The sequence below is a fragment of the Hippocampus bargibanti genome, linkage group LG12 (genome assembly GCF_051943395.1).
Source record: "Hippocampus bargibanti isolate YZ-2025 linkage group LG12, ASM5194339v1, whole genome shotgun sequence".
Taxonomy (NCBI): domain Eukaryota; kingdom Metazoa; phylum Chordata; class Actinopteri; order Syngnathiformes; family Syngnathidae; genus Hippocampus; species Hippocampus bargibanti.
In genome coordinates, this window is record NC_142745.1 from 15992276 (window position 1) to 16014326 (window position 22051).

The 22051-nt window shown below is 41.8% G+C and overlaps 3 protein-coding genes across 3 annotated transcripts; 2 read left to right on the forward strand and 1 right to left on the reverse strand.

Moving 5' to 3' along the window:
- Nucleotides 1-3502: 3502 nt before the first annotated feature.
- On the forward strand, nt 3503-10208 carry dnase1l4.1 (deoxyribonuclease 1 like 4, tandem duplicate 1). The gene is made up of 9 exons (XM_089010679.1): nt 3503-4487; nt 5560-5648; nt 5734-5820; nt 5900-6012; nt 6077-6189; nt 7868-8025; nt 8281-8377; nt 8507-8582; nt 8877-10208. Exons 1-9 carry the CDS (start codon nt 4407-4409, stop codon nt 9059-9061), a joined length of 999 nt encoding a protein of 332 aa, XP_088866805.1. The 5' UTR covers nt 3503-4406; the 3' UTR covers nt 9062-10208.
- Nucleotides 10209-10210: 2 nt separating this feature from the next.
- tma7 (translation machinery associated 7 homolog) lies at nt 10211-18512 on the reverse strand. The gene is made up of 4 exons (XM_089010680.1): nt 18372-18512; nt 17812-17867; nt 17574-17661; nt 10211-10528 (listed from the first exon to the last, which is right to left on the reverse strand). Exons 1-4 carry the CDS (start codon nt 18385-18387, stop codon nt 10494-10496), a joined length of 195 nt encoding a protein of 64 aa, XP_088866806.1. The 5' UTR covers nt 18388-18512; the 3' UTR covers nt 10211-10493.
- Nucleotides 18513-18529: 17 nt separating this feature from the next.
- Nucleotides 18530-22051, forward strand: ccdc51 (coiled-coil domain containing 51). Its single transcript, XM_089010678.1, has 6 exons — nt 18530-18660; nt 19568-19633; nt 19704-19866; nt 20183-20320; nt 20959-21330; nt 21413-22051. The coding sequence occupies exons 2-6, from the start codon at nt 19629-19631 to the stop codon at nt 21863-21865; spliced, it is 1131 nt and encodes a 376-aa protein (XP_088866804.1). The 5' UTR covers nt 18530-18660; nt 19568-19628; the 3' UTR covers nt 21866-22051.

The following is a 22051-nucleotide window of genomic DNA, read 5'->3' on the forward strand; positions in this document are numbered from 1 at the left end:
GATGGATTTGCAGATACCAATGAAATAACTGTCAATGTATACGTTTTCACCATAGTTTGTAAGTTTTTTTATCATTTCAAATAATGTACGGCGTACTACAATTTATATGGGATTTTTATTTGACAGTGAACCGTGCTGAGACCATTTAGGCTCAAATCCAGTTTGTCTCAACTACTGGTAGCCAACGACAATGCTGCCCCCGATTGCTGCTATTGTCACGGCAAACCAGCAAAAGTAATCCTCAATCCTAAAAGAATAACACGCGTGCGCAGTAAGATGTCTGCATTTCCGCTTGTGTTCGTATTTATTGCAAATGTATGTCGTACGACAACTTTTATACGGGAATTGTAATCGTTAATAAGGGCAGCTATGAGCCAAGGTTGGCAGGTATTATTAAAGTATCCATTATTCTAAAAATTATTGGATATACTGTAATTTCGCTCCAGAAATATCATTTTCATCCCCCAAAAAAACAACTTACACTCAATGTTTTAAAATTGACATTTAATGGGAAAAGAAAACAAGTGTGTCCAGATTTAAAAAGTGAGATCACACAAAGCCCACATCTTGGCAGGCTAACCACTTCCGGTAGGCTTGGCAGTGTCACCTGAGTCGGAGCTACAGTACGTACTTGTCTCATCCTCCCACTCTTGACACGCGCGCACACACTTCCTCAATAAATAGTTTCCACCCCCTCGGGCGACTTTGGACCAATGACAGCGCCGTCGCTCTCCCTTTGTCAAGTGTGTGTAGTGAAGCGTCTCCTGACTCCCAGGCGAAGGAGGCGTCGCTCCGGTCGGTAAGTGGACGCTCATCTTCCACTACTATTGTTCATTTCCTGAAGGTAAGCAACTACGTACTTCATATTCGTCGTACTTGCTCACAATACATGACATTCAAATATTTCTGACTCAGGCAAAGGAGTTGTTTTCAAGGCAGGGCTTTGTGAGTTCTGGTCTGGTCAGCCCTTCAGTCACAAAAATCTCCCCGTATTTCATTTTTATCTTTGTAGAAACTTCGAATGATTGGACAGTGAGCAACAGGTGACTTTTTATGGGCAATTGGAAAAACCTGGCAATTGGTTGCATTATACTGCGTCTGACAGCAGTCTAAGGTGTATTAAAATGCCATTTGTAGACTGGAGTCAACAGATGACACACTTATTTTTCATCATCTGAATTGAAAATTAAATTCTGACCGACTGTGACCTAAATGTGACAACAATCTATCAAACTGTCCCCTGACACTTTCCGATAGAATCTCAGACGTGCCAAATGTTATCAAATCAATTATTCGGATGAAAAAAAAAAACATTTTTTAGCGTCGATCTTTTCCTTTTGGCTTCTCCCTTCAGGGGTCAACACAGCGAATCAATGTCCTCCATCTTCAGGGGTTTGTTTTTTTTTGTTTTTTTTTTTTTGCATCCGATGGTTTTGTTTACGTATTTGTCTAATAGGAATAGCAATTAAACTATCTCCCACTAGATGGCAGAGGTACAAAATTAACTTATGCGTCCACTTGTTTTTACTCGGCGGTACAATTTTTTTTTTTTTTTCGATGTGAACTGTGATTCGATGTGATTTATTAGTTCGATAACTGTCGAGGAAACATTGATGTAGTTGCTTCAAATGCGTGATATAAAAACATATAAAAGTAAAATAAAGCTAAAATAAAAACAATTAACAAAACTGCACTATACACGACGACAATGTGCTGCGTCATTCACCTGTAACTGTTTTAAACGGTTGGTGATCATACGCAACAAGTGATGCTTAAATTTCAGTTTGATAGTAGAGAAATAGAGTAATTTCCCGCCCTTTAACTTCAACTTCTATATTCGGGGTGGGGGGTTTCAGCGATCCTGTTCCGTACCGTTGCTTCCATCTGATTGACTGAGAGATTAAAAACCACAGAACTTGTCCGGGCAGATTTGTGTGTGTCAGTGTGTACAGTACCACACACTGAATTACATGTTTAGTTCAGATTGTGATATTACATTTTAGAAGATTGTAATTTATCCTTCAAAAAGATGTTAAAAATCACTACTCAACATTTCGTTTTTTCTTTGAATAGTCTAGAATCTAGTGCTATCTTACAAATGTTTCCCTCTTCAAAGATTTCATCTTTATTCTCGACGATTTGAAAAATAGTTGGCTTTTAAAAGGATTGGCCACTACGCAATCTCATTAATTGTTGTTGATGTTTTGATTTGGAGTAGTTCTGATGTATCATAAGAATGTGGACTTTCAGGATTCCGGATACAAGTCAGGTGGTAACAATGTCACATGCTTTCCTTTTTTTCACCTCATCTTCCTTCCCTTTTGGATAACCTCAGCATTTCAACACATCTGCAGCTCTTTACGTCAAATTGAACATCACAATAACCGCCAACAAGTTGACATTGAAAAGGTATCCGGCAGCGTCTGTGGTGGTGGCTGGCTGCCAGCGGATGGGTCATCACACGACTCCAACCTCAAATTGAGTCTGTCAGTCATAAAAAATGTCAGAAGAAATGAATTTGACTTCTAATTAATTCGGAAATTGTTTTCAAAAACAAATCGTACTTTTGAACTTAGCTCATTCACTGCCAGACGATGTGCAAAAATGTGGACACTCCAGTGCCAGGGTTTTTGTCATTGTCACGCGAATTCCAGCACCCACAGAATATTGAGTTTTAGTACTACATAAACATCAATTCAGCAAAAGAAACCTTGGACTGTCTTCTGTCATGAGAAAAAAAATGTCAATTCCTAAGTTATATGGGTCTGGAGTTATATGAGCTTGAAATGAGGGCATTTGTCCAAAATAAAATGCAATACATACATATTGGTTTATATAGCGCTTTAACAACAGCTGAAGCTGGAACCAAGTGCTAACATAGATAAAAGGAAATGCTGCCCCTTGTGGAATGGAAAAACATTGCCAGAGGTCTGGCCAGCGCTTTATCGGCACCCAAGCAAAGACAAATAAAACCCGAACTATTTCGTGAATGGCGCTCTGTCATATTTTCAATTCCCGAATAAATTTGTGAATGAGTTAAACGAACAACAGTGTGACTCTCTGATCTGACGCGAAGACGATCTCTTAAAGGGGAAGTCACCCCTAAAATGTTCTTCCTAATAAGGCTGTGCCTTCATCATCGGACTGAATGCGGCGGTGTCTGTCTGAGCAGGCGGCCATTTTGCTATCAACTGAAAATGACATCACAGTTTCTTCTGGCTCCAAGTAACGACCAATCGTGACTCGTCTGTTTTTTTGTTTCTTTTCCCTTGATGTAAATGAGGGATATATGTCAACGGCCGTAAGTTGTTGAACAAGTTTGGGAGGTTTTCTCACCACACACTTGTGCCTTCATTTCTCATCCAGGGAACATAAATTCTTATTTCCTTGTTAACTGTACATCAGAGAGTGACATTGGAGTGGATTTCCCCCCGTATCCAAAGTCAAAACACATACTTGGAGGTGTAGTGAATTTCAGTACTATTCTTATTTAACTTTTACATGTAATATATTTTGAATTTTAATTATTCTTGAAGCATGTTTTTTGTCCTACACTGAAAAAAAATAATGTGAATCTTGCATCTTTTTGGCAAGTGGTTGCATGAAATAAAATTAACTGGATCCAAATAAGACTTTGAAATATCATTTAAATCCAAATGTATTTGGACAGAGATGATTTAATTTCATGCTACCACTAAATTCAACATTTCTTTCTGCATTTAACACCACCATTCATCTTCAGATTGTTCAAATGGCTCAAAAGAACATCAAATATACTTTTTAGAGACAAAACCTCCGTCTCACTTTGTAATGAACACTTGCGCCTACTGTATTACTGTGGGTTCACTTGAGTCACATTAGTTTCATTATTTTTTTCCCCCAATCGGTGATATTGGTGCTAAATTATGACAATCGCTGCTGTCGAATAATGAAACCATCAATGATTGTTCATGCTCTCTGACACCTGCTTCACATCCTTTTTTGCATAAAAGCTTTAACATTGACTTGGAAAGGTGGGGGTGCTACAGAGATCATAAAAAGCGCAACTGCCCTTGAAAATGAGACTCCACTAAGCACAAACACAAACAGACACTCACACAATAACACACACACATGTGCACGCACACACACACACACACACACACACACACACTTGGCCACGCCCAAGTGGGGGTGTCACAAAAGACCGTTGGACTTCCTTTCCAAAGTGTTGTCAGCTTTCAGCCCCAAGCCGCACCGTTGCATAGTTGGATGTAAAGTGTTGGTTTTGTGTAAAGTACTAATCCATTTAATTTCTAAGCGCCGGTGATGTTTGACATGCCTCTTGCGTGTTCAAACAGGTCCCATCTCCATCTTCATCTTCTCCTTCTTCGGCTCTTCGGCTGTTTTTTCAAGCGGGAGCCACCATGAAAATAGCTTCTTTCAACATCCAGAAGTTTGGACGGAATAAAGTGTCCGACCCGGAGATCCTTCAGATCCTGGTTCAGGTATCAAACACATACATGAAGTATTTTTGAACAGCAATTTATGACAAGACTTTGAGACACCGCTCGATAATGCCTTATTAGTATTTGTATTTGAATCCAGCTGACTGAATTGCAACTACAAAGTCGATGATATTCCTGTAATGTATGGATAAGCGGTGCAGAATATATAAAAGGACCATTTGAAAAATAAATATTATACAGTAAAGTCTCGTTATATCGATATCGGTTATATTACCGCTTATTACGATACTATTTCTATGACCGCAAGGAGAAAATTACATGCGCACAGGGTCGGATATATCGATAGTCCCGGTTATATCGATATTTTTTCGGACTCCCGAGAATATCGATATAACGAGACTTTACTGTATTTTTCACTCAAATTACGTTTTCAAAAACTATTGAACATCATCTTATTTGAACAAAAGGAATGATGCAAAATGAAATGAATCCTAAAAAGATTTGAAAAAATATTTTCTAAATGCTATCTGTACATGTAAAAAATGCAAAATAATAAATAAAAAAATCAAGAATAATACAATACAATACAATACATATTGAAATGACTGTGTTGTTATTACAAAATAACAATGTCATCATTCATAATTTTCAACTGCAGAATAATGAAGAAAATATCACAAATACAAAAAAAAGTCTACATCCCATATTTTAAGGGATTATATATTATATATTGGACAAAAAATAAAATATAAAAACTAATATTTTGGGGGGGTAAATAATGTATTGATTATTTTATTACGTAAATTCAATAAAAATATATTTTAAAAAGGAACAGAAATATTGGATTGGATTAACCTTTATTAGTCTCACATTGGAGACAATTACATTTCACATCAGCAAAATGATGAAAAAGGAAAGGAAGAAATAGAAAATATTGTCATTGAATTAACATTTAAACTTGAATATTTGATAAAAACAAACCCAACAATTCACATTATTTTCATATTTTTTTAAATTGAAGCGTCTAAAATGAAGCAAAATGATTTATTATTAAAATCCAACATTTTTTGTACAATATATTTCAATCCATCTTTTATAAATTGCCTCTAAGATTATCCGTCGCTATGACATCATCGTGATCCTGGAGGTGGTGGACATCAGCGGCATGTCGGTACAAACCCTCATGGATGCGCTCAACACGTACGTCCGTTGTCCAAATTGCGCAAAGAATAAAAATAACAAATAACAAATAAATCCAAATAAATGTCTGTGCGCGTGAATGTAGGTCCAACGCGGCTCGTCACTACACTCTGAGGATCAGCACTCGGCTGGGACGATCCCGCTACAAGGAGCAGTTCATGTTCCTCTACAGGTGAAGGACGACACGTGATGACATCATTTCAAAGACACAATGGGCTCTGTGACCAATTTTTTGTTTCTGCCCCGCGTAGGGACGACTTGGTGGACCTGGTGGACTCGTATCAATTTGACGACCAGGTGACGGATAGCGGCGACGTCTTCGCCAGGGAGCCTTACATCCTGAGATTCCGATCTCACCACACAGGTGCGGGGACTCGGCTTGGCGTAACAAAGTGCGCCTCAGTGTTCACGTGTGTTTTTTGCGACAGTGCTGAAGGACTTGGTGATGATTCCTGTCCACACAAAGCCAGAGGACTCAAAGACGGAGTTGGATGAGCTTTTTGAGGTCTTTGAGCATGTCAAGATGAAGTGGCAAACTGATGTGAGGAGATGTTTTGGGTGTTTATGAAGCATGCCCACACACACACACACACACACACACACACACACACACGCACACGCACACGCACACACGCACACACACACACACACACACACACATTTACTGTTTATTCTGGCCGTTTCAGACGTCCTTCTTCAGGCAAACACAGTTGAGGAATTTTATTTATTTATTTATTGGGGAGTCTATCTTGGAAAAAAAGAATAATTTAGTCGACACATCCACCATGAGTAGGCTGACAAAAAGTACTATAATTTAGTTTGAGGGTTTTTTTCGACTGATTGTGGCCATTCACAAAATCTATTAAAGGCTTTGGAATTTTTGGACAATTCTGCCCCAAAAGCCTGTTTGATTTGACGAGATGAAATTTGGTTGATGTGTCAACCATGAGTAAACCCACAAAAGTCTTTAGAAGGAATGTCTGCCATTTTGGTTTGAAGAAGCCATTTTTGGGTCACTTATATTTAACTCATTCCCTGCCATTCCCGAATTTATTCAGGAATTGAAAATATGACCTAGAGCGCCATTCTCGAATTTGTTCGGGTTTTGTTTTTTCTTGCTTGGGGTGCATATAAAGCACTGGCCAGACCTCTGGCAATAGTTTCCCTTCCACAAGGGGGTAGCATTTCCCTTTTGTCCATGTTGGCGCTTTGTTCCAGCTTCTTTAGTTAAAGCGCTATATCAACCAATATGTATGTATTGTATTTTGGGTAGCCGCCCTCATTTCAAGCTTGTATAACTCCAGAACCATATAATTTAGGAATTAACCCTTTTTTCTGATGAAAGAAGAGAGTCTAAGGTTTCTTATGCTGCATTGAATGTTTATGTCGTCCTAAAACTCAATAATCTGTGGGTCCTGCAATTTGAATGAAAATGACAAAAACCCTGGCACTGGAATGGACACATTTTTCCACATGGTCTGGAAGTGAATGAGTTAAATTCAGAGGCTTCTACATCCAGTTTGACCAAGTAGTATGACATTGGGTAGGTACTGTAAGTCCGTCATGAGTATCCATCCATCCATTGTCCATACCGCTTCTTTCTCATTAGGGACACAAGGGGTGCTGGAGCCTATCCCAGCCGTCTTCGGGCTCAAGGCGGGGGACACCCTGAATTGGTTGCCAGCCAATCGCAGGGAACACAAAGACAAACAGTCAATTTGAAGTGTTTAATCTGCCTGCCATGCATGTTTTTGGAATGTGAGAGGAAACCGGACGACCTGGACAAAACTTACGCAGGCCCGGGGAGAGCATGCAAACTCCACAAAGGGAGGCCGGAGTGGGATGCGAACCGGTGACCTATGCACTGTGCAGCCGGCGTGCTAACCACTCGACTATTGGGCTGCCTTCGTCATGAGTAGACCCACAAAAAAAAGACTCCTGAAATTCTATAAAACTGGCTATGGGCTTCCTGGTTTTTCAGCACTGAAGCCCGTTTTTACTGAGCAACATGATTTTTCATTGGCGTGCCAGTCATGAAGAGACCCACAAAAAAATGTCAACAAAAAGACAACCATTCCGCCAATGTAGATATTTCTGTCCCCTTCTAATTAAATGTGAAGCATATACACTAGGTGTATGCTCCCCCCCCCCCCACTCCCACAACCTAATAAAGTTTGATTTGTCAACATTTCCTGCAAACTACACTCCCCTCTTGACAGAACGTGATGATTTTGGGCGACTTCAATGCGGACGGCGCTTACGTGTCCGAGAGAGAGATGGAGAGCATCCGCATCCGCAGCGATGAAAACTTCCACTGGCTGATTGGGGATGACGTCGACACCACGGCGAGCATGAGAAACACAAATACATATGACAGGTGGGATACAAAGGTGGGACGTGAAATAGTGTCCGCGCAAGTCACAAAGCATTAACCTGCAGGTCACTAAGACCAAAACCGAGTCAAGCTAAGTTTGCACGACTAATGGCGGGCATGTCCTATTGATGATCGAGGCTTTCTTAAGATCCAATCATGGTGACGCGAGTCAGCCAACTCTGGAAGGATGGAAGCAGACGACTGCTAACAAATGGTAGCAATTAAAAATACCATTTTAAACGGACTTGCCCGTTCCAGGATCGTGGTCTACGGAGACGACATGCTACGCGCCGTGGTGCCAAATTCCGCCAAACCCTTCAACTTCCAGAAAGCATTCAGCCTCAGCAACGAGCAGGTGGGTGGTGAAGCAGCATGCGGCTCGTCACCCTAGATTTCCTGTACAATCATTCTCTCAAACACGTGTACATATTTAAAAACTCTGGGTGTGTGTTCACATCACAATTGAGGCTTGTTTGTTTTGCAGGCGCTTAAGGTGAGCGACCATTATCCAGTGGAGGTTGAGCTGAGGTCTGTCACCACGTTACCACAAGAAAATGAAGGCTAGTATGAATTAAGTTCATCTGGACATGCTCCACAATTGGGTGGCAACCACTGCTGGGTGTACCTAATCTGCAGCTTTACCCAATTTGTATGTAGGCCTTCCATTTGAACTAAAAGTCAGTATTTTGTCAAAATATGCATAATCTACATAGTCTGAAGTGTTTAAGATGCTCTGAATTTTCAAAGACTATTATCAGTTTGTATTGGAGTGACAAAAATGATGGATTGAGTATAGACTCTTGTGGAACTCCAGAGTCCCTCAATTTGTTTCACCATCTACTGTATCTCAACAGGTCCACATTTGGACAGCGAACTGGCGGAGTTGCGACGAGGAAACCTGCTGTTGGAGCGTGAGAAACTCCAGCTGGAGATCCAGATCCTGCAAATGAAACTGGCCAAAATGAGGCAAGGGGATGAAGAACAACTACTGCTCCATGTGCCACATCAGCAGCCGACCTCGCGCTGCAAAATGCTGTGATGATGACAGCTTTACGTCTGTGTAAGCTCTCAGTCGTACAGGAGTGGTCCATCGATGAGAAGGTTTCTTCAGCCGTCATCTGTACAAATTTGAAGGTGTCGGACGTTGCGCCTCCTATCCAAGAGGCTTCGTCAGCGAACTAAAGTCTTACTGGTCGTATCGGCCCTATTTATATATCCCTATTGTCCAGACATGGCGGCGCCGGACACAGCTACGATAGGCCCCTACTCTCAGGTTGGGGGGAGCAGAGGACCACTCCCTGTGGCCCCACTGATTGTTCCTACATTCCTGACTAACGACTGGCCTGTTTGCCCCCCTCCCTCCGGTATCACCTCATCAGCATTACAAATGTTGTCTAACCTGTTTTGCCTAAGCAGACACTTACGAAGCCTCTTGGATAGGAGGCGAAACGTCCGACACCTTCAAAAAAGTACAGATGACGGCTGAAGAAACCTTCTCATCGATTATGACAGCTTGTTCGTTGTTTTGGGATGAAGTCAACAGACAAGTCAAATCTGGAAGTTGGCAAGATGACGGTGATAATAGTACATTTCAATAACAAGGAATAACCACTATTACCTCAGGTAAATCCACTTTTTTGAGACATTTCATGATCCAATGTATCCATGTTTTCCTCCAAGTTTTTAATCAATATTTGAAAATTACTACTATAATGGTACGGATATTGACACCTGTGGAATTCCACAGTGCCTTTTGAATTATGGCATTTTTGGCCAGCTCAATTGATATATGCATTCTACTGTATCAAAACATTATGCAGCTGTAAAATATTTAGATATATTATATCCACTAGTGTAGATATATTTGATGGGTGATGGGATCTCCGTGTATAATGGAACATATTTAATCCATATACATATATTGATAAAATAGAGATGAGTATGAAAAATATATATTTGAAAAAATATTTTTTTAAATTTTTGCTTTTAGGGGGGGGGCAGTGAAGATATTCTGCATGTCATAGTGTACAGTACATCATGTACATCTTTGTAATATTCTGCCCCCTGTTGGTACTTGGTAATCACAGCCCATGAAGCACACCTGAGTTCAATCATATCCACTAGGAGATGATTCCAAAGCATTTTATTCACATCTCCCTCCTTTACAATAAAAGGTTCTTACAAAACACACATTTTTGATGATCTTCTTTTATTTTAAGGACATAATTTTGACAGCAACCAACCTTGTATTTGAAAATGGCAGGTCAGTGTTTGACTCACTACAGGTGTTATTAACAAGAAAAGATCACGGCGCGAAAGCTGCCGTTACAAGCTGTACACTGACTCCAGTTAAGACTGCCTGGGAACCCCCACGGGAGGGAAAAAATAATCAACAACACTTAAAACCGGAGCAAAACAAACCACCCGCGCTGCAGTCACGGTAATCCGAGCAAGGAATTTATCGGGAGGCTTCACTTTTTGCCAGACTTCTTGATGCCGCTGCCACCTGATAGAGAAAAAAGATACATGTTATATCATACCTGCCGGTTTTTAACATTACAGCTACTTAAAATGAGGCTAAAAACATCATTCAAATGTTGATAAATGTCAAATACAGTATATCCTTGTGAAAAAAATGCTCATGTTTCAACTTGTCAATCGTGAAAATATGTTTGCTCCTGTTTTAACAAAACAAAACAGAATTATTTTAAAAACAACCAAATATTTAATATTGAATTGTATGACATTGTTAGTAACTTTAAATATGCACATTCCTACTACATTCCTATGGCTTGACAAAAATAAATATCGACAAACTCAAATTTGAAAGACTTCCACATTAACATTCAATACTCTTCACATCAACAAATCATAAACATGTTGAATTTTTGTAGATTGTATGTTGTATATTAAGTTAACAGGAAACACTTTCTATACTAGAAAGATAGATAAAATGTTATCATCCCCTTCAAAGTTCAAAAAAACCCACAAAAAGATACAATCATTAATAATAATACATTTAATTTCAAGCACCTTTCAAAACACCCAAGGACATTTTACAATAAAAACTATAAAACAAAGCACACAACACTAAAACCATAAGTAAAATGCTAAATAATAAAATAGCAGATTGAACTAGACATTGAAAGCAATTTTAAACAGATGAGTTTTGAGGTGGGACTTGAAAATAGGGAGGGAGTCAATATTACGGATGTTGGGTGGAAGTGCACGCTTTGGGATTAAGTGCACGACTCGTCTCCCACCTTTGAGAGTAAACATACAGCCCAGTGTGATAATGTACACATGAAGTACCAAGGACTGTTAAAATAGACTCACAATTGATATTATTCATATCAAATCACATCTTTGACCATTATAAATTATTTTTATATCAGCTGAGATCCAAAAAATGAAGCTATCTGATGATACTAAAGACAAATGATACAGTACTGATTAGCAGCAATACGTCTGTGTAAGCTCAGTCGTACAGGAGTGGTCCATCGATGAAAAGGTTTCTTCAGCCGTCATCTGTACTTTGAAGGTGTCGGACCAAGATGTCTGATCCAAGATGCTTCTTCAGCGAAGTTCGCTGAAGAAGCATCTTGAACAGAAGCGAAACGTCCGACATCTTCAAAGAAGTACAGATGACAGCTGAAGAAAACCTTTTCATTGAGTACTGATTAGCCCAAATATAATGGACATGTTGAAGGAATGGTTTTGATCACATTTTATGCAGTATATAATTAACCTGAGTACTTATTAATCCAAATGTAGTCATTAAATAAAGGACCTCACCGTGTATAAAATAGAGTCTGTCGCTGATTCCTCCATGTCCGATAGAAAAATCTTGCCGACACAGACCGCAGCTCGCGTCATTTTCACCTTTTCTTGACTGAAATATCTTCTTTCTTTTCCGTTCGGCTTTTCCCCTCAGGGGTTGCCACAGCGAATCAATGTCCATAGGTTTGATTCGCATATTTGTTTGGGCAATTTTTTTTTACGTTGGATGCCCTTCCTGACACAACCCTCTGTATTTATCCGGGCTTGGGACCGGCACAATAAGACACTGGCTTGTTCCCCCTTGTGGCTACATTCTTTTCTTGACTGAAATATAACTCCTGGAAATGCCTGGGAATCTCTTCTTCTTTTCCTTTCGGCTTTTCCCCTCAGGGGTCGCCACAGCGAATCAATGTCCTCCATCTATCCCGGTTTTGTGCATCCTCTTCTCTCACACCAGCTACCTTCATGTCCTCTTTGACCACATCCATAAACCTCCTCTTCGATCTTCTTCTCGGTCTCCTGCCTGGCAGTTCAAGGCTCAGCATCCTTCTCCCGATATAGTCACTCTCTCTCCTCTGGACATGTCCAAACTATCTCAGTCTGGCCTCTCTGACTTTCTCTCCAAAGCCTCTAATATGAGTTGTCCCTCTATTGTACTCGTTCCTGATCCTATCTAACGTGGTCACTCCCAAAGAAAACCTCAACATCTTCAGCTCTGCTACCTCCAGCTCTGCTTCCTGTCTTTTCTTCAGTGGCACCGTCTCCAGTCCAAACATCATGGCTGGTCTCACCACTGTCTTATACACTTTTCCTTTCATCCTTGCTGAAACCCTCCTATCACACATCACACCTGACATTTTTCTCCAGCCGCTCCAGCCTGCCTGGACATGCTTCTTCACCTCTTTTCCACACCCTCCATTGCTCTGGACAGTTGACCCCAAGTAGTTAAAATCCTCCACTTTCTTTATCTCTTCTCCCCGGACATAGCATCACTCTTGCACTTGGATCCCTCTCATTCACACACATATATTCCGTCTTGCTGCGACTGATCTTCATTCCTCTCCTTTCCAGGGCATATCTCCACATCTCTAGTTTCTCCGCCACCTGTTCCCTGTTCTCGCTACAGATCACAATCTCATCTGCAAACATCATGGTCCAAGGAGATTCTCGTCTAACATCGTCTGTCAGCCTGTCCATCACCATAGCAAACAAGAAGGGCTCAGAGCTGACCCCTGGTGGAGTCCCACCTCCACCTTGAATTCCTCAGTCACACCGACAGCACACCTCACAACTGTCTTACAGTTATGATACATGTCTTGCACCGCTCTGACATACTTTTCCGTCACTCCAGACTTCCTCATGCAATGCCACAGCTCTTCTCTGGGCACCCTGTCATACGCTTTCTCCAGATCTACAAAGACACAATGCAATTCCTTCTGATCTTCTCTGTACTTCTCTATCAGCATTCCTAAAGGAAACACTGCATCTGTCGTACTCTTTTTTGGCATGAAGCCATACTGCTGCTCACAAATGTTCACTTCTGCTCTTAGTCTAGCTCAGGCATGGGCAAACTACGGCCCGCGGGCCACATACGGCCCGTTAGGCTTTTCAATCCGGCCCGCCGAACTTGCCCAAATTATAGTACAAACAGTGTCTAAAACTCATGACAAAAAGCTAGCGAACAACAGGGCAGATAACTGAAAAGTTGCCTGCCCCATTTTTCCCAACTTGAAGCAAAATGAGACCAATCCCAATAAGAAACATTGTCACAAAGTATAAAGTTTTTTTTTTTAAATCAAGAATGCACCAACTTCAAATGCTACCTTGCTTAATTTACATCAAATGCGCATGGCTGTAAATTTTCCTACAGTAGTCGATTGTCATTGTGGTGCACAATGCAACGTTTGCATTGATTCCTACGAGCCATTAAGCCCCTTTCATAAGTCTCATTACAGTCACGGTTTAATGTAAATTTACGTTTTGTAGCGTCACATATGTTGTTAGCTTCTTTTGAATCTTTCGTCTGGGCTGAGGTTCTGTGCATCTATTTTGGAAAATGACATGCAATTGCACGACTTTGTAACGCTTGCGAAAGTCCGGAAGAAGCAGGCTTCTGATTGGCTGCGAGCCGAGTATGCGAATTTCAACTGCAGGTCGTCTATGTTTGTGTGCTCGGCGACGGTACACGTGTATTGTTTGCGCGTGACGGCGAGATCGTCAGTGAGGAGTTTGTTGAGCGCGCGGTCAGGACAAACCACCTATGATTTGGCGGAATTTAACACAAGTAGGTATTATTGAGCTTGAATATTTCGTTGTGTAATAATATGTTTTGAATGTTGAAAGTGATTCCATTTTTCAATAAATGTTGATTTCTTTGCCCCTTCGATGGAAACTTATTAAAAACAGACGCAATCTTGATAAATCACGGTGCATATGTTATTTTAATCTATTTCCATTTGCACGCTTTGGGATTAAGTGCACGACTCGTCTCCCACCTTTGAGAGTAAACATACAGCCCAGTGTAATAATGTACACATGAAGTACCAAGGACTGTTAAAATAGACTCACAATTGATATTATTCATATCAAATCACATCTTTGACCATTATAAATTATTTTTATATCAGCTGAGATCCAAAAAATGAAGCTATCTGATGATACTAAAGACAAATGATACAGTACTGATTAGCAGCAATACGTCTGTGTAAGCTCAGTCGTACAGGAGTGGTCCATCGATGAAAAGGTTTCTTCAGCCGTCATCTGTACTTTGAAGGTGTCGGACCAAGATGTCTGATGCAAGATGCTTCTTCAGCGAACTTCGCTGAAGAAGCATCTTGAATCAGAAGCGAAACGTCCGACATCTTCAAAGAAGTACAGATGACAGCTGAAAAAAATCTTTTCATTGAGTACTGATTAGCCCAAATATAATGGACATGTTGAAGGAATGGTTTTGATCACATTTTATGCAGTATATAATTAACCTGAGTACTTATTAATCCAAATGTAGTCATTAAATAAAGGACCTCACCGTGTATAAAATAGAGTCTGTCGCTGATTCCTCCATGTCCGATAGAAAAATCTTGCCGACACAGACCGCAGCTCGCGTCATTTTCACCTTTTCTTGACTGAAATATCTTCTTTCTTTTCCGTTCGGCTTTTCCCCTCAGGGGTTGCCACAGCGAATCAATGTCCATAGGTTTGATTCGCATATTTGTTTGGGCAATTTTTTTTTACGTTGGATGCCCTTCCTGACACAACCCTCTGTATTTATCCGGGCTTGGGACCGGCACAATAAGACACTGGCTTGTTCCCCCTTGTGGCTACATTCTTTTCTTGACTGAAATATAACTCCTGGAAATGCCTGGGAATCTCTTCTTCTTTTCCTTTCGGCTTTTCCCCTCAGGGGTCGCCACAGCGAATCAATGTCCTCCATCTATCCCGGTTTTGTGCATCCTCTTCTCTCACACCAGCTACCTTCATGTCCTCTTTGACCACATCCATAAACCTCCTCTTGGGTCTTCCTCTCGGTCTCCTGCCTGGCAGTTCAAGGCTCAGCATCCTTCTCCCGATATAGTCACTCTCTCTCCTCTGGACATGTCCAAACTATCTCAGTCTGGCCTCTCTGACTTTCTCTCCAAAGCCTCTAATATGAGTTGTCCCTCTATTGTACTCGTTCCTGATCCTATCTAACGTGGTCACTCCCAAAGAAAACCTCAACATCTTCAGCTCTGCTACCTCCAGCTCTGCTTCCTGTCTTTTCTTCAGTGGCACCGTCTCCAGTCCAAACATCATGGCTGGTCTCACCACTGTCTTATACACTTTTCCTTTCATCCTTGCTGAAACCCTCCTATCACACATCACACCTGACATTTTTCTCCAGCCGCTCCAGCCTGCCTGGACATGCTTCTTCACCTCTTTTCCACACCCTCCATTGCTCTGGACAGTTGACCCCAAGTAGTTAAAATCCTCCACTTTCTTTATCTCTTCTCCCCGGACATAGCATCACTCTTGCACTTGGATCCCTCTCATTCACACACATATATTCCGTCTTGCTGCGACTGATCTTCATTCCTCTCCTTTCCAGGGCATATCTCCACATCTCTAGTTTCTCCGCCACCTGTTCCCTGTTCTCGCTACAGATCACAATCTCATCTGCAAACATCATGGTCCAAGGAGATTCTCGTCTAACATCGTCTGTCAGCCTGTCCATCACCATAGCAAACAAGAAGGGCTCAGAGCTGACCCCTGGTGGAGTCCCACCTCCACCTTGAATTCCTCAGTCACACCGACAGCACACCTCACAACTGTCTTACAGTTATGATACATGTCTTGCACCGCTCTGACATACTTTTCCGTCACTCCAGACTTCCTCATGCAATGCCACAGCTCTTCTCTGGGCACCCTGTCATACGCTTTCTCCAGATCTACAAAGACACAATGCAATTCCTTCTGATCTTCTCTGTACTTCTCTATCAGCATTCCTAAAGGAAACACTGCATCTGTCGTACTCTTTTTTGGCATGAAGCCATACTGCTGCTCACAAATGTTCACTTCTGCTCTTAGTCTAGCTTCAACTACTCTTTCTCAGAGTTTCATTGTATGGCTCATCAACTTTATTCCTCTGTAATTAGTACAACTCTGCACATCTCCTTTGTTCTTAAAAATGGGCACGAGTACACTTCGTCTCCATTCTTCAGGCATCTGTTCACCATCTAAGATCTTGTTGAATAACCCAGTCAAGAACACCACCGCCACCTCTCCAAGACACTTCCATACCTCGATTGGTAAATCATCAGGCCCGAGTGCCTTTCCCCCCTTCATCCTCTTCAGGGCCCTCCTCACTTCATCCTCGCTAATGCTTGCTACGTCTTGGTCCACAACAGTCACGTCTTCTACTCTTTGTTCCTTCTCATTTTCCTCATTCATCAATTCTTCAAAGTACTCTTTCCATCTTGCCATCACACTACTGGCACCTGTTAATACATTGCCATCTCTATCCTTAATTACCCGAACCTGCTGCAGGTCCTTACCATCTTTGTCTCTCTGTCTCGCCAGCCTGTAAAGATCAGTCTCACCTTCCTTGCTGTCCAGCCGAGCATACAAGTCATCATAGGCCTCTTGTTTGGCCTTTGCCACATTTACTTTAACCGTGCGCCGCATCTCCTTGTACTGCTGTCTACTCTCATCCGTCCTCTCACTGTCCCACTTCTTCTTTGCTAACCTCTTTCTCTGTATACACTCCTGGACCTCCCCATTCCACCACCAAGTCTCCTTATCTACCTTTCCTCCACTCGATACACCAAGTACTTTCCGACCCGTGTCTCTGATTATGTTCGCTGTAGTTTGCCAGTCATCTGGAAGGACCTCTTGCCCACCCAGTGCTTATCTTACCTCCTTCCTAAATGTATATTCCCCCACGAAAGTACTGTAGCAATGCTAACTCTTGACTCTTGATTGCAGGAATGACCAGTAGTACGCGCATTCATCTCAAGGAAGCTAACAGCTGGCAATGGGCCGATCGCCTGTTCTAAATTTGAAAACCGTAATTTTCATTCATAAAACGCAACCCTAAATGGTATAATGAAAACCATACTCAATACGGCAAAACCAGAGGAGTTGGCAGGTATGTTATATTTGGAAATGGTTGCTTAGCAACCTAGCAGGATGTTGCAAGAACGCTTTTCCTCCTGATTGGTCTCTTGCGCACACTAAAAACATGCCCAAAACATTGTCCAAGATCTGTAGGTGAAACAACACGCTTCTGCTAATACCTAGAGGGCCTTTGCCAGAAGCTTTGGCTTTCAAGGCATCCAAGGCCTTCTGCTCCTCCTTCTGCTTCTGCTTGAAGGCCATGTCGTCCTGCACACACATTTAGGACACTTTTTAAAAATATTAATGTAACATATAAGTGCATCTTGACTGTACCAATTACCGCAATGAACCTCACACGGGCAGAGACATTTGCGAAATAACAAATGCAATATATTGTCAGATGATAATGAAACCTACGTCATCCATGTCCTTGTTTTGTTTTTTGGGAGCCTTCAGCGGTTTCTTTTTGCCACCTGAAAGTATATGCGTTATGGTTAAAGGAGAATACAATTGACTGTGCATGCAGTTGACTGAGGTATGAACATTACTTGGCAACATGTTAAGTAAGTCTCACGATTTGGTCGGGAGAATCCCGATTTTGACCACAATACTGTACTCAAAATACACACTTTATAAAGCAACTACTGACACAATGCAGACAGTTCATTTGTAAGGTGAAACAAAAGAAAATGTAAGAAAAACAAAATGCATTTTTGCACTAATTGAATGTCCGTGTAAATAAAAAAATGAAAGCATTTTTGTTTTATTTTCTTGTGATTTACTTTTGGAACGCTCACATTATTTTAACACGCACCAGAACATGCAATATACAATTTAATGTTTGCCATTTGGATCTTTGACGCTGCTCTCGTTAGCACCCGCTAACAAAAATAGTCACGCAACAGTGATATTAAATGTGATATGCATGTACTAATATATGATGCTGCGTGTTTTCAGACATATACAAGACGTCTCACCTTCCCTGCCAGACATCTTTTGGCGTTAATATGAACAAAAAGAGGAGAAATGTAGATGTTGAGAATATACAGTCCTGCAGCCTCGAATCGAGTCTAGAAGAAGCCGCGCCGTAAGGACCCTAAGCCAGGAAGAGTTTGAACCCGGAAATAGAAGTACCGTTATTTGCCGGGTCAAAATTCACTCGGTTTTGTCTCGTTAACTCTCTTTTCACCTGAGAATGACAATATCGGGACCCCGAAAAATATCATCCCAGTGACATGTTTATGTCAGAAACACAGAAGAATACAGGTATGTGTTCTTGTTTAGACTTTATATATTTATACAGCTTGTGACAAAGTAAAATACAGACGCGATGCTAAATGCTAGGTTGCTACCATAGGAAACGGGTAGAGGACATTCGCGGCCGTCTGCCGGTTAATAGAAGAATGGATGAATACAATGTTATTGTCATCGCTGATTATTTTCCCTAGTAAAAGGCAAAAAAGTGAGAATCCATCTAACTAGAAGTGTTTAAAATAATTTCATAGCATTCTGGTTGGAGTAAAGGGAGGAATATGCTTTTTCAATGAACACAATTCATACAGTGAATAGTGTCAATTTTTAGTTACGTAACTTGAGTCAAGAAGGAACAAAAATGAATTCTAACAGGCAGTGAAAGAAAGAAGACCCTTAAGTCCAAAGTAGGATACAACACGCAAAAGGTCGTCTTGAGGAAATTCAAGAAGGAAAGGTGGCAAGCAGAAAAAATGTTTTAAAAGTCGATCAGAAGGAAGGCATCAAAGAGAAGAGGTCCTAAAGGAAGCAGAGATGGTGTGAATCAAGGGAAAAACTATGTTCAATTAATAGAAGGATGGAGGGACGCAAGAATAAAAATCTACTCTGAATGAAGGAAGCAAGTAAACGTTGCCAGGAGAAAAAAACCTGAATGAGTCATTGCATTTTTTTCTTTTGATGGTCTCCAAACCTCAAAACTCATCTGTTTAAAATTGCTTTCAATGTCTAGTTCAATCTGCTATTTTATTATTTATCATTTTACTTATGGTTTTATTGTTGTGTGCTTTGTTTTTATTGTTTTTATTGGAAAGTGTCCTTGGGTGTTTTGAAAGGCGCTTGAAATTAAATGTATTATTATTATTATTATTATTATTAAATATATGTCCAAATCTAAATTCCATCATTCAACAATTGCTTCCAGGTGGTATCACTGCAGCTGTGGACAAATTGCAGCTTTGATTCTGGCCGTATTGCACTTCTTAATGAGGTACTTTCTAATTAAATGTTGCAACAATACAATTACAGTTAATTCAATTCATTGGTGCTAATGGGGCCAGGTACAGACTACATGGCTCGGGTTGTTGGTCCCGCCTCCACCTGCTTGGGCCCCTGCCGGTCCGGGTGTGTGTGTTCCGGACCTACTGTACCCATCAACAACCCAGCGGCCCTCGCTCAGCTGGTCCCGACGGTCTGAAGGAGCGAGCATTCACTGCCTTACAGGTCAGTAAAAAAATAAACATAATAATAATAATAATGACGACGATGACGAGAACAACAATAACAACAACAACAATAATAATAATAATAATAATAATACATTTTTTTAAATCAGATCAAACAAGGTACCACTGTAATCCATTATTAAGTTTGGATTGTATGTACCTCTATTCCTCTCTCAGTTGAGAAATTTACACTTCACAGCAGCAAAGTTATGAAAGTTGTTGATCAATGCCAAAACAAGCCCTTAATAATTATAGTCATACTAATAACTCTAATCATAACTAAAATAAATGTCTATATTTTTGCTTTTGTCCAGCATGCCGGTCGCTTAGGGCAGCAATTGGGCCGGCAGTCTGTCCTGATGGCCACCGCCACCATGAACAGCTGGTGGGGGAAGTACGAGGAGTTTGTCGGCCTCAACGAGGTCCGCCAAGCTCAGACCAAAGTTACAGAGGTCAGTAGATACCCCGGACTGGTCGCCCGTCACAGGGCACATAGGAACAAGATATGCATTGGTTGGCTGTCAATTATGGGACATACTGACAAATAGCATCAGTCAATCACAAGACGAGGGAAGAAATAAGATGGCGGTTAAAGAGTCAATAACAGGACACATGTGGACACAATGGATTGGTCGCCTGCCAAACAGAGATACCCCTATCGCCAAGGAGTGGGTGACATTATTTCCATTGTCACCTCATAAACTCTTGCCAATACATACAGTAAAGTCTGGTTATATCGATATTCTCAGGAGTCGGAAAAAATATCGCTATAACCAGACTATCGATATATCCGATCCTGCGGCATGTAAATTTTCTCCTTGCGTTCATAGAAATAGCATCGTAATAAGCAGTACTATCAATATAACCGTTATCGATATAACGAGACTTTACTGTATATCAAATGTTGACACATTGTCCAAAAAGTTTGAGAGCAATAATACACATCTTTCACCCCAAAAAGAATTCTACACCTCATGCCTTTTTCTTCATCCATTCATTGAACCACATCATTCCAACGTCAACATATTCCAAAAATTCACATCATTCAAGGTCAATATTTTCCCCCAATCCGTCCTGGGTGACATTGCAGGGAGAAGCGGCGTTCATGGTGTCGAGGGGGCTCGTGCGCGAGGCCCACGCCAGCCTGGAGGCGGTGCAGATTCGGCTGAAGGAAGCGCGGGCCCGCTTGGAGCGCGTGTCCCGAGAGGAAGCCACCTACCTGGAGCTGGCCACCCTGGAGCACCAACTGCTGCGGGACGAGCGGCGTCTACGCGTGGCGCACGGGCACGCCGAGGCGACCGAGCGCGAAGCCTTTGCCTCCTTCTCGGCCGCCGTGCGCGAGAGTCACGAAAAGGAGCGGACGCGGGCTGAACGCACCAAAAACTGGTCGCTCATCGGGTCGGTGCTGGGCGCTCTTATCGGCGTCATGGGCTCCACATATGTAAATCGCGTGCGCCTACAGGTGAGGATTTGCCCAAAATGGGCTTCGCTTGAACATGTTTCAGTTGTCACAGTGTGTGTGTGTGTGTGTGTGTTTTTTGTAGGAGCTCAAGAGTCTGTTGCTCGAGGCCCAGAAGGGTCCGGAAAGCCTGCAAGAAGCCCTCAAAGTCCAAGCCGGCAACCATCGCTTGCAGCAGGACGAGCTTGGAGCCCTCATCGACAGCCTGAGGGTCGCCCTACAGGGTGCCTCTGTCCCTGAGGGGAGCAGATCTCCCCCAGCTGACCGCTCGCCACTCCTTGACTCCCTTATACCTCAAGTGTCGGAGTTACGGCAAAATCTGGGCGGGGTCCGCGGCGAGCTCTCCCACGTAAGGAAGCTCCTGGAAAGTGGACACCGGCGGGGTTCCAAATGGACGCCTGGGTCTCCGGAGGACAACGAGAGGACGCTGGGGGAGCGGATTGGTCGCAGCACGCTGTACAATGCCGCCTTTGCGTACACGGCCGCCGCACTCACCGTTGCCGCAGTGTACGCGCTGCTGAGAGGAGGAGGAGCTTAGACAGAAAAACTTGAATTGTTAAGAAAATCAGCCAATTTTCCCCACTTGTCATGTAACCGATCGATGATCATGGTTCACTTGCAGCCTTTTTTTTACAGACTTAATAGATTAATTTCACAACGAATGGCTCAGAAGGTATTGGTCACGCAACTATTTGTATGTATAATATTAAAAAGTCCAATTCAC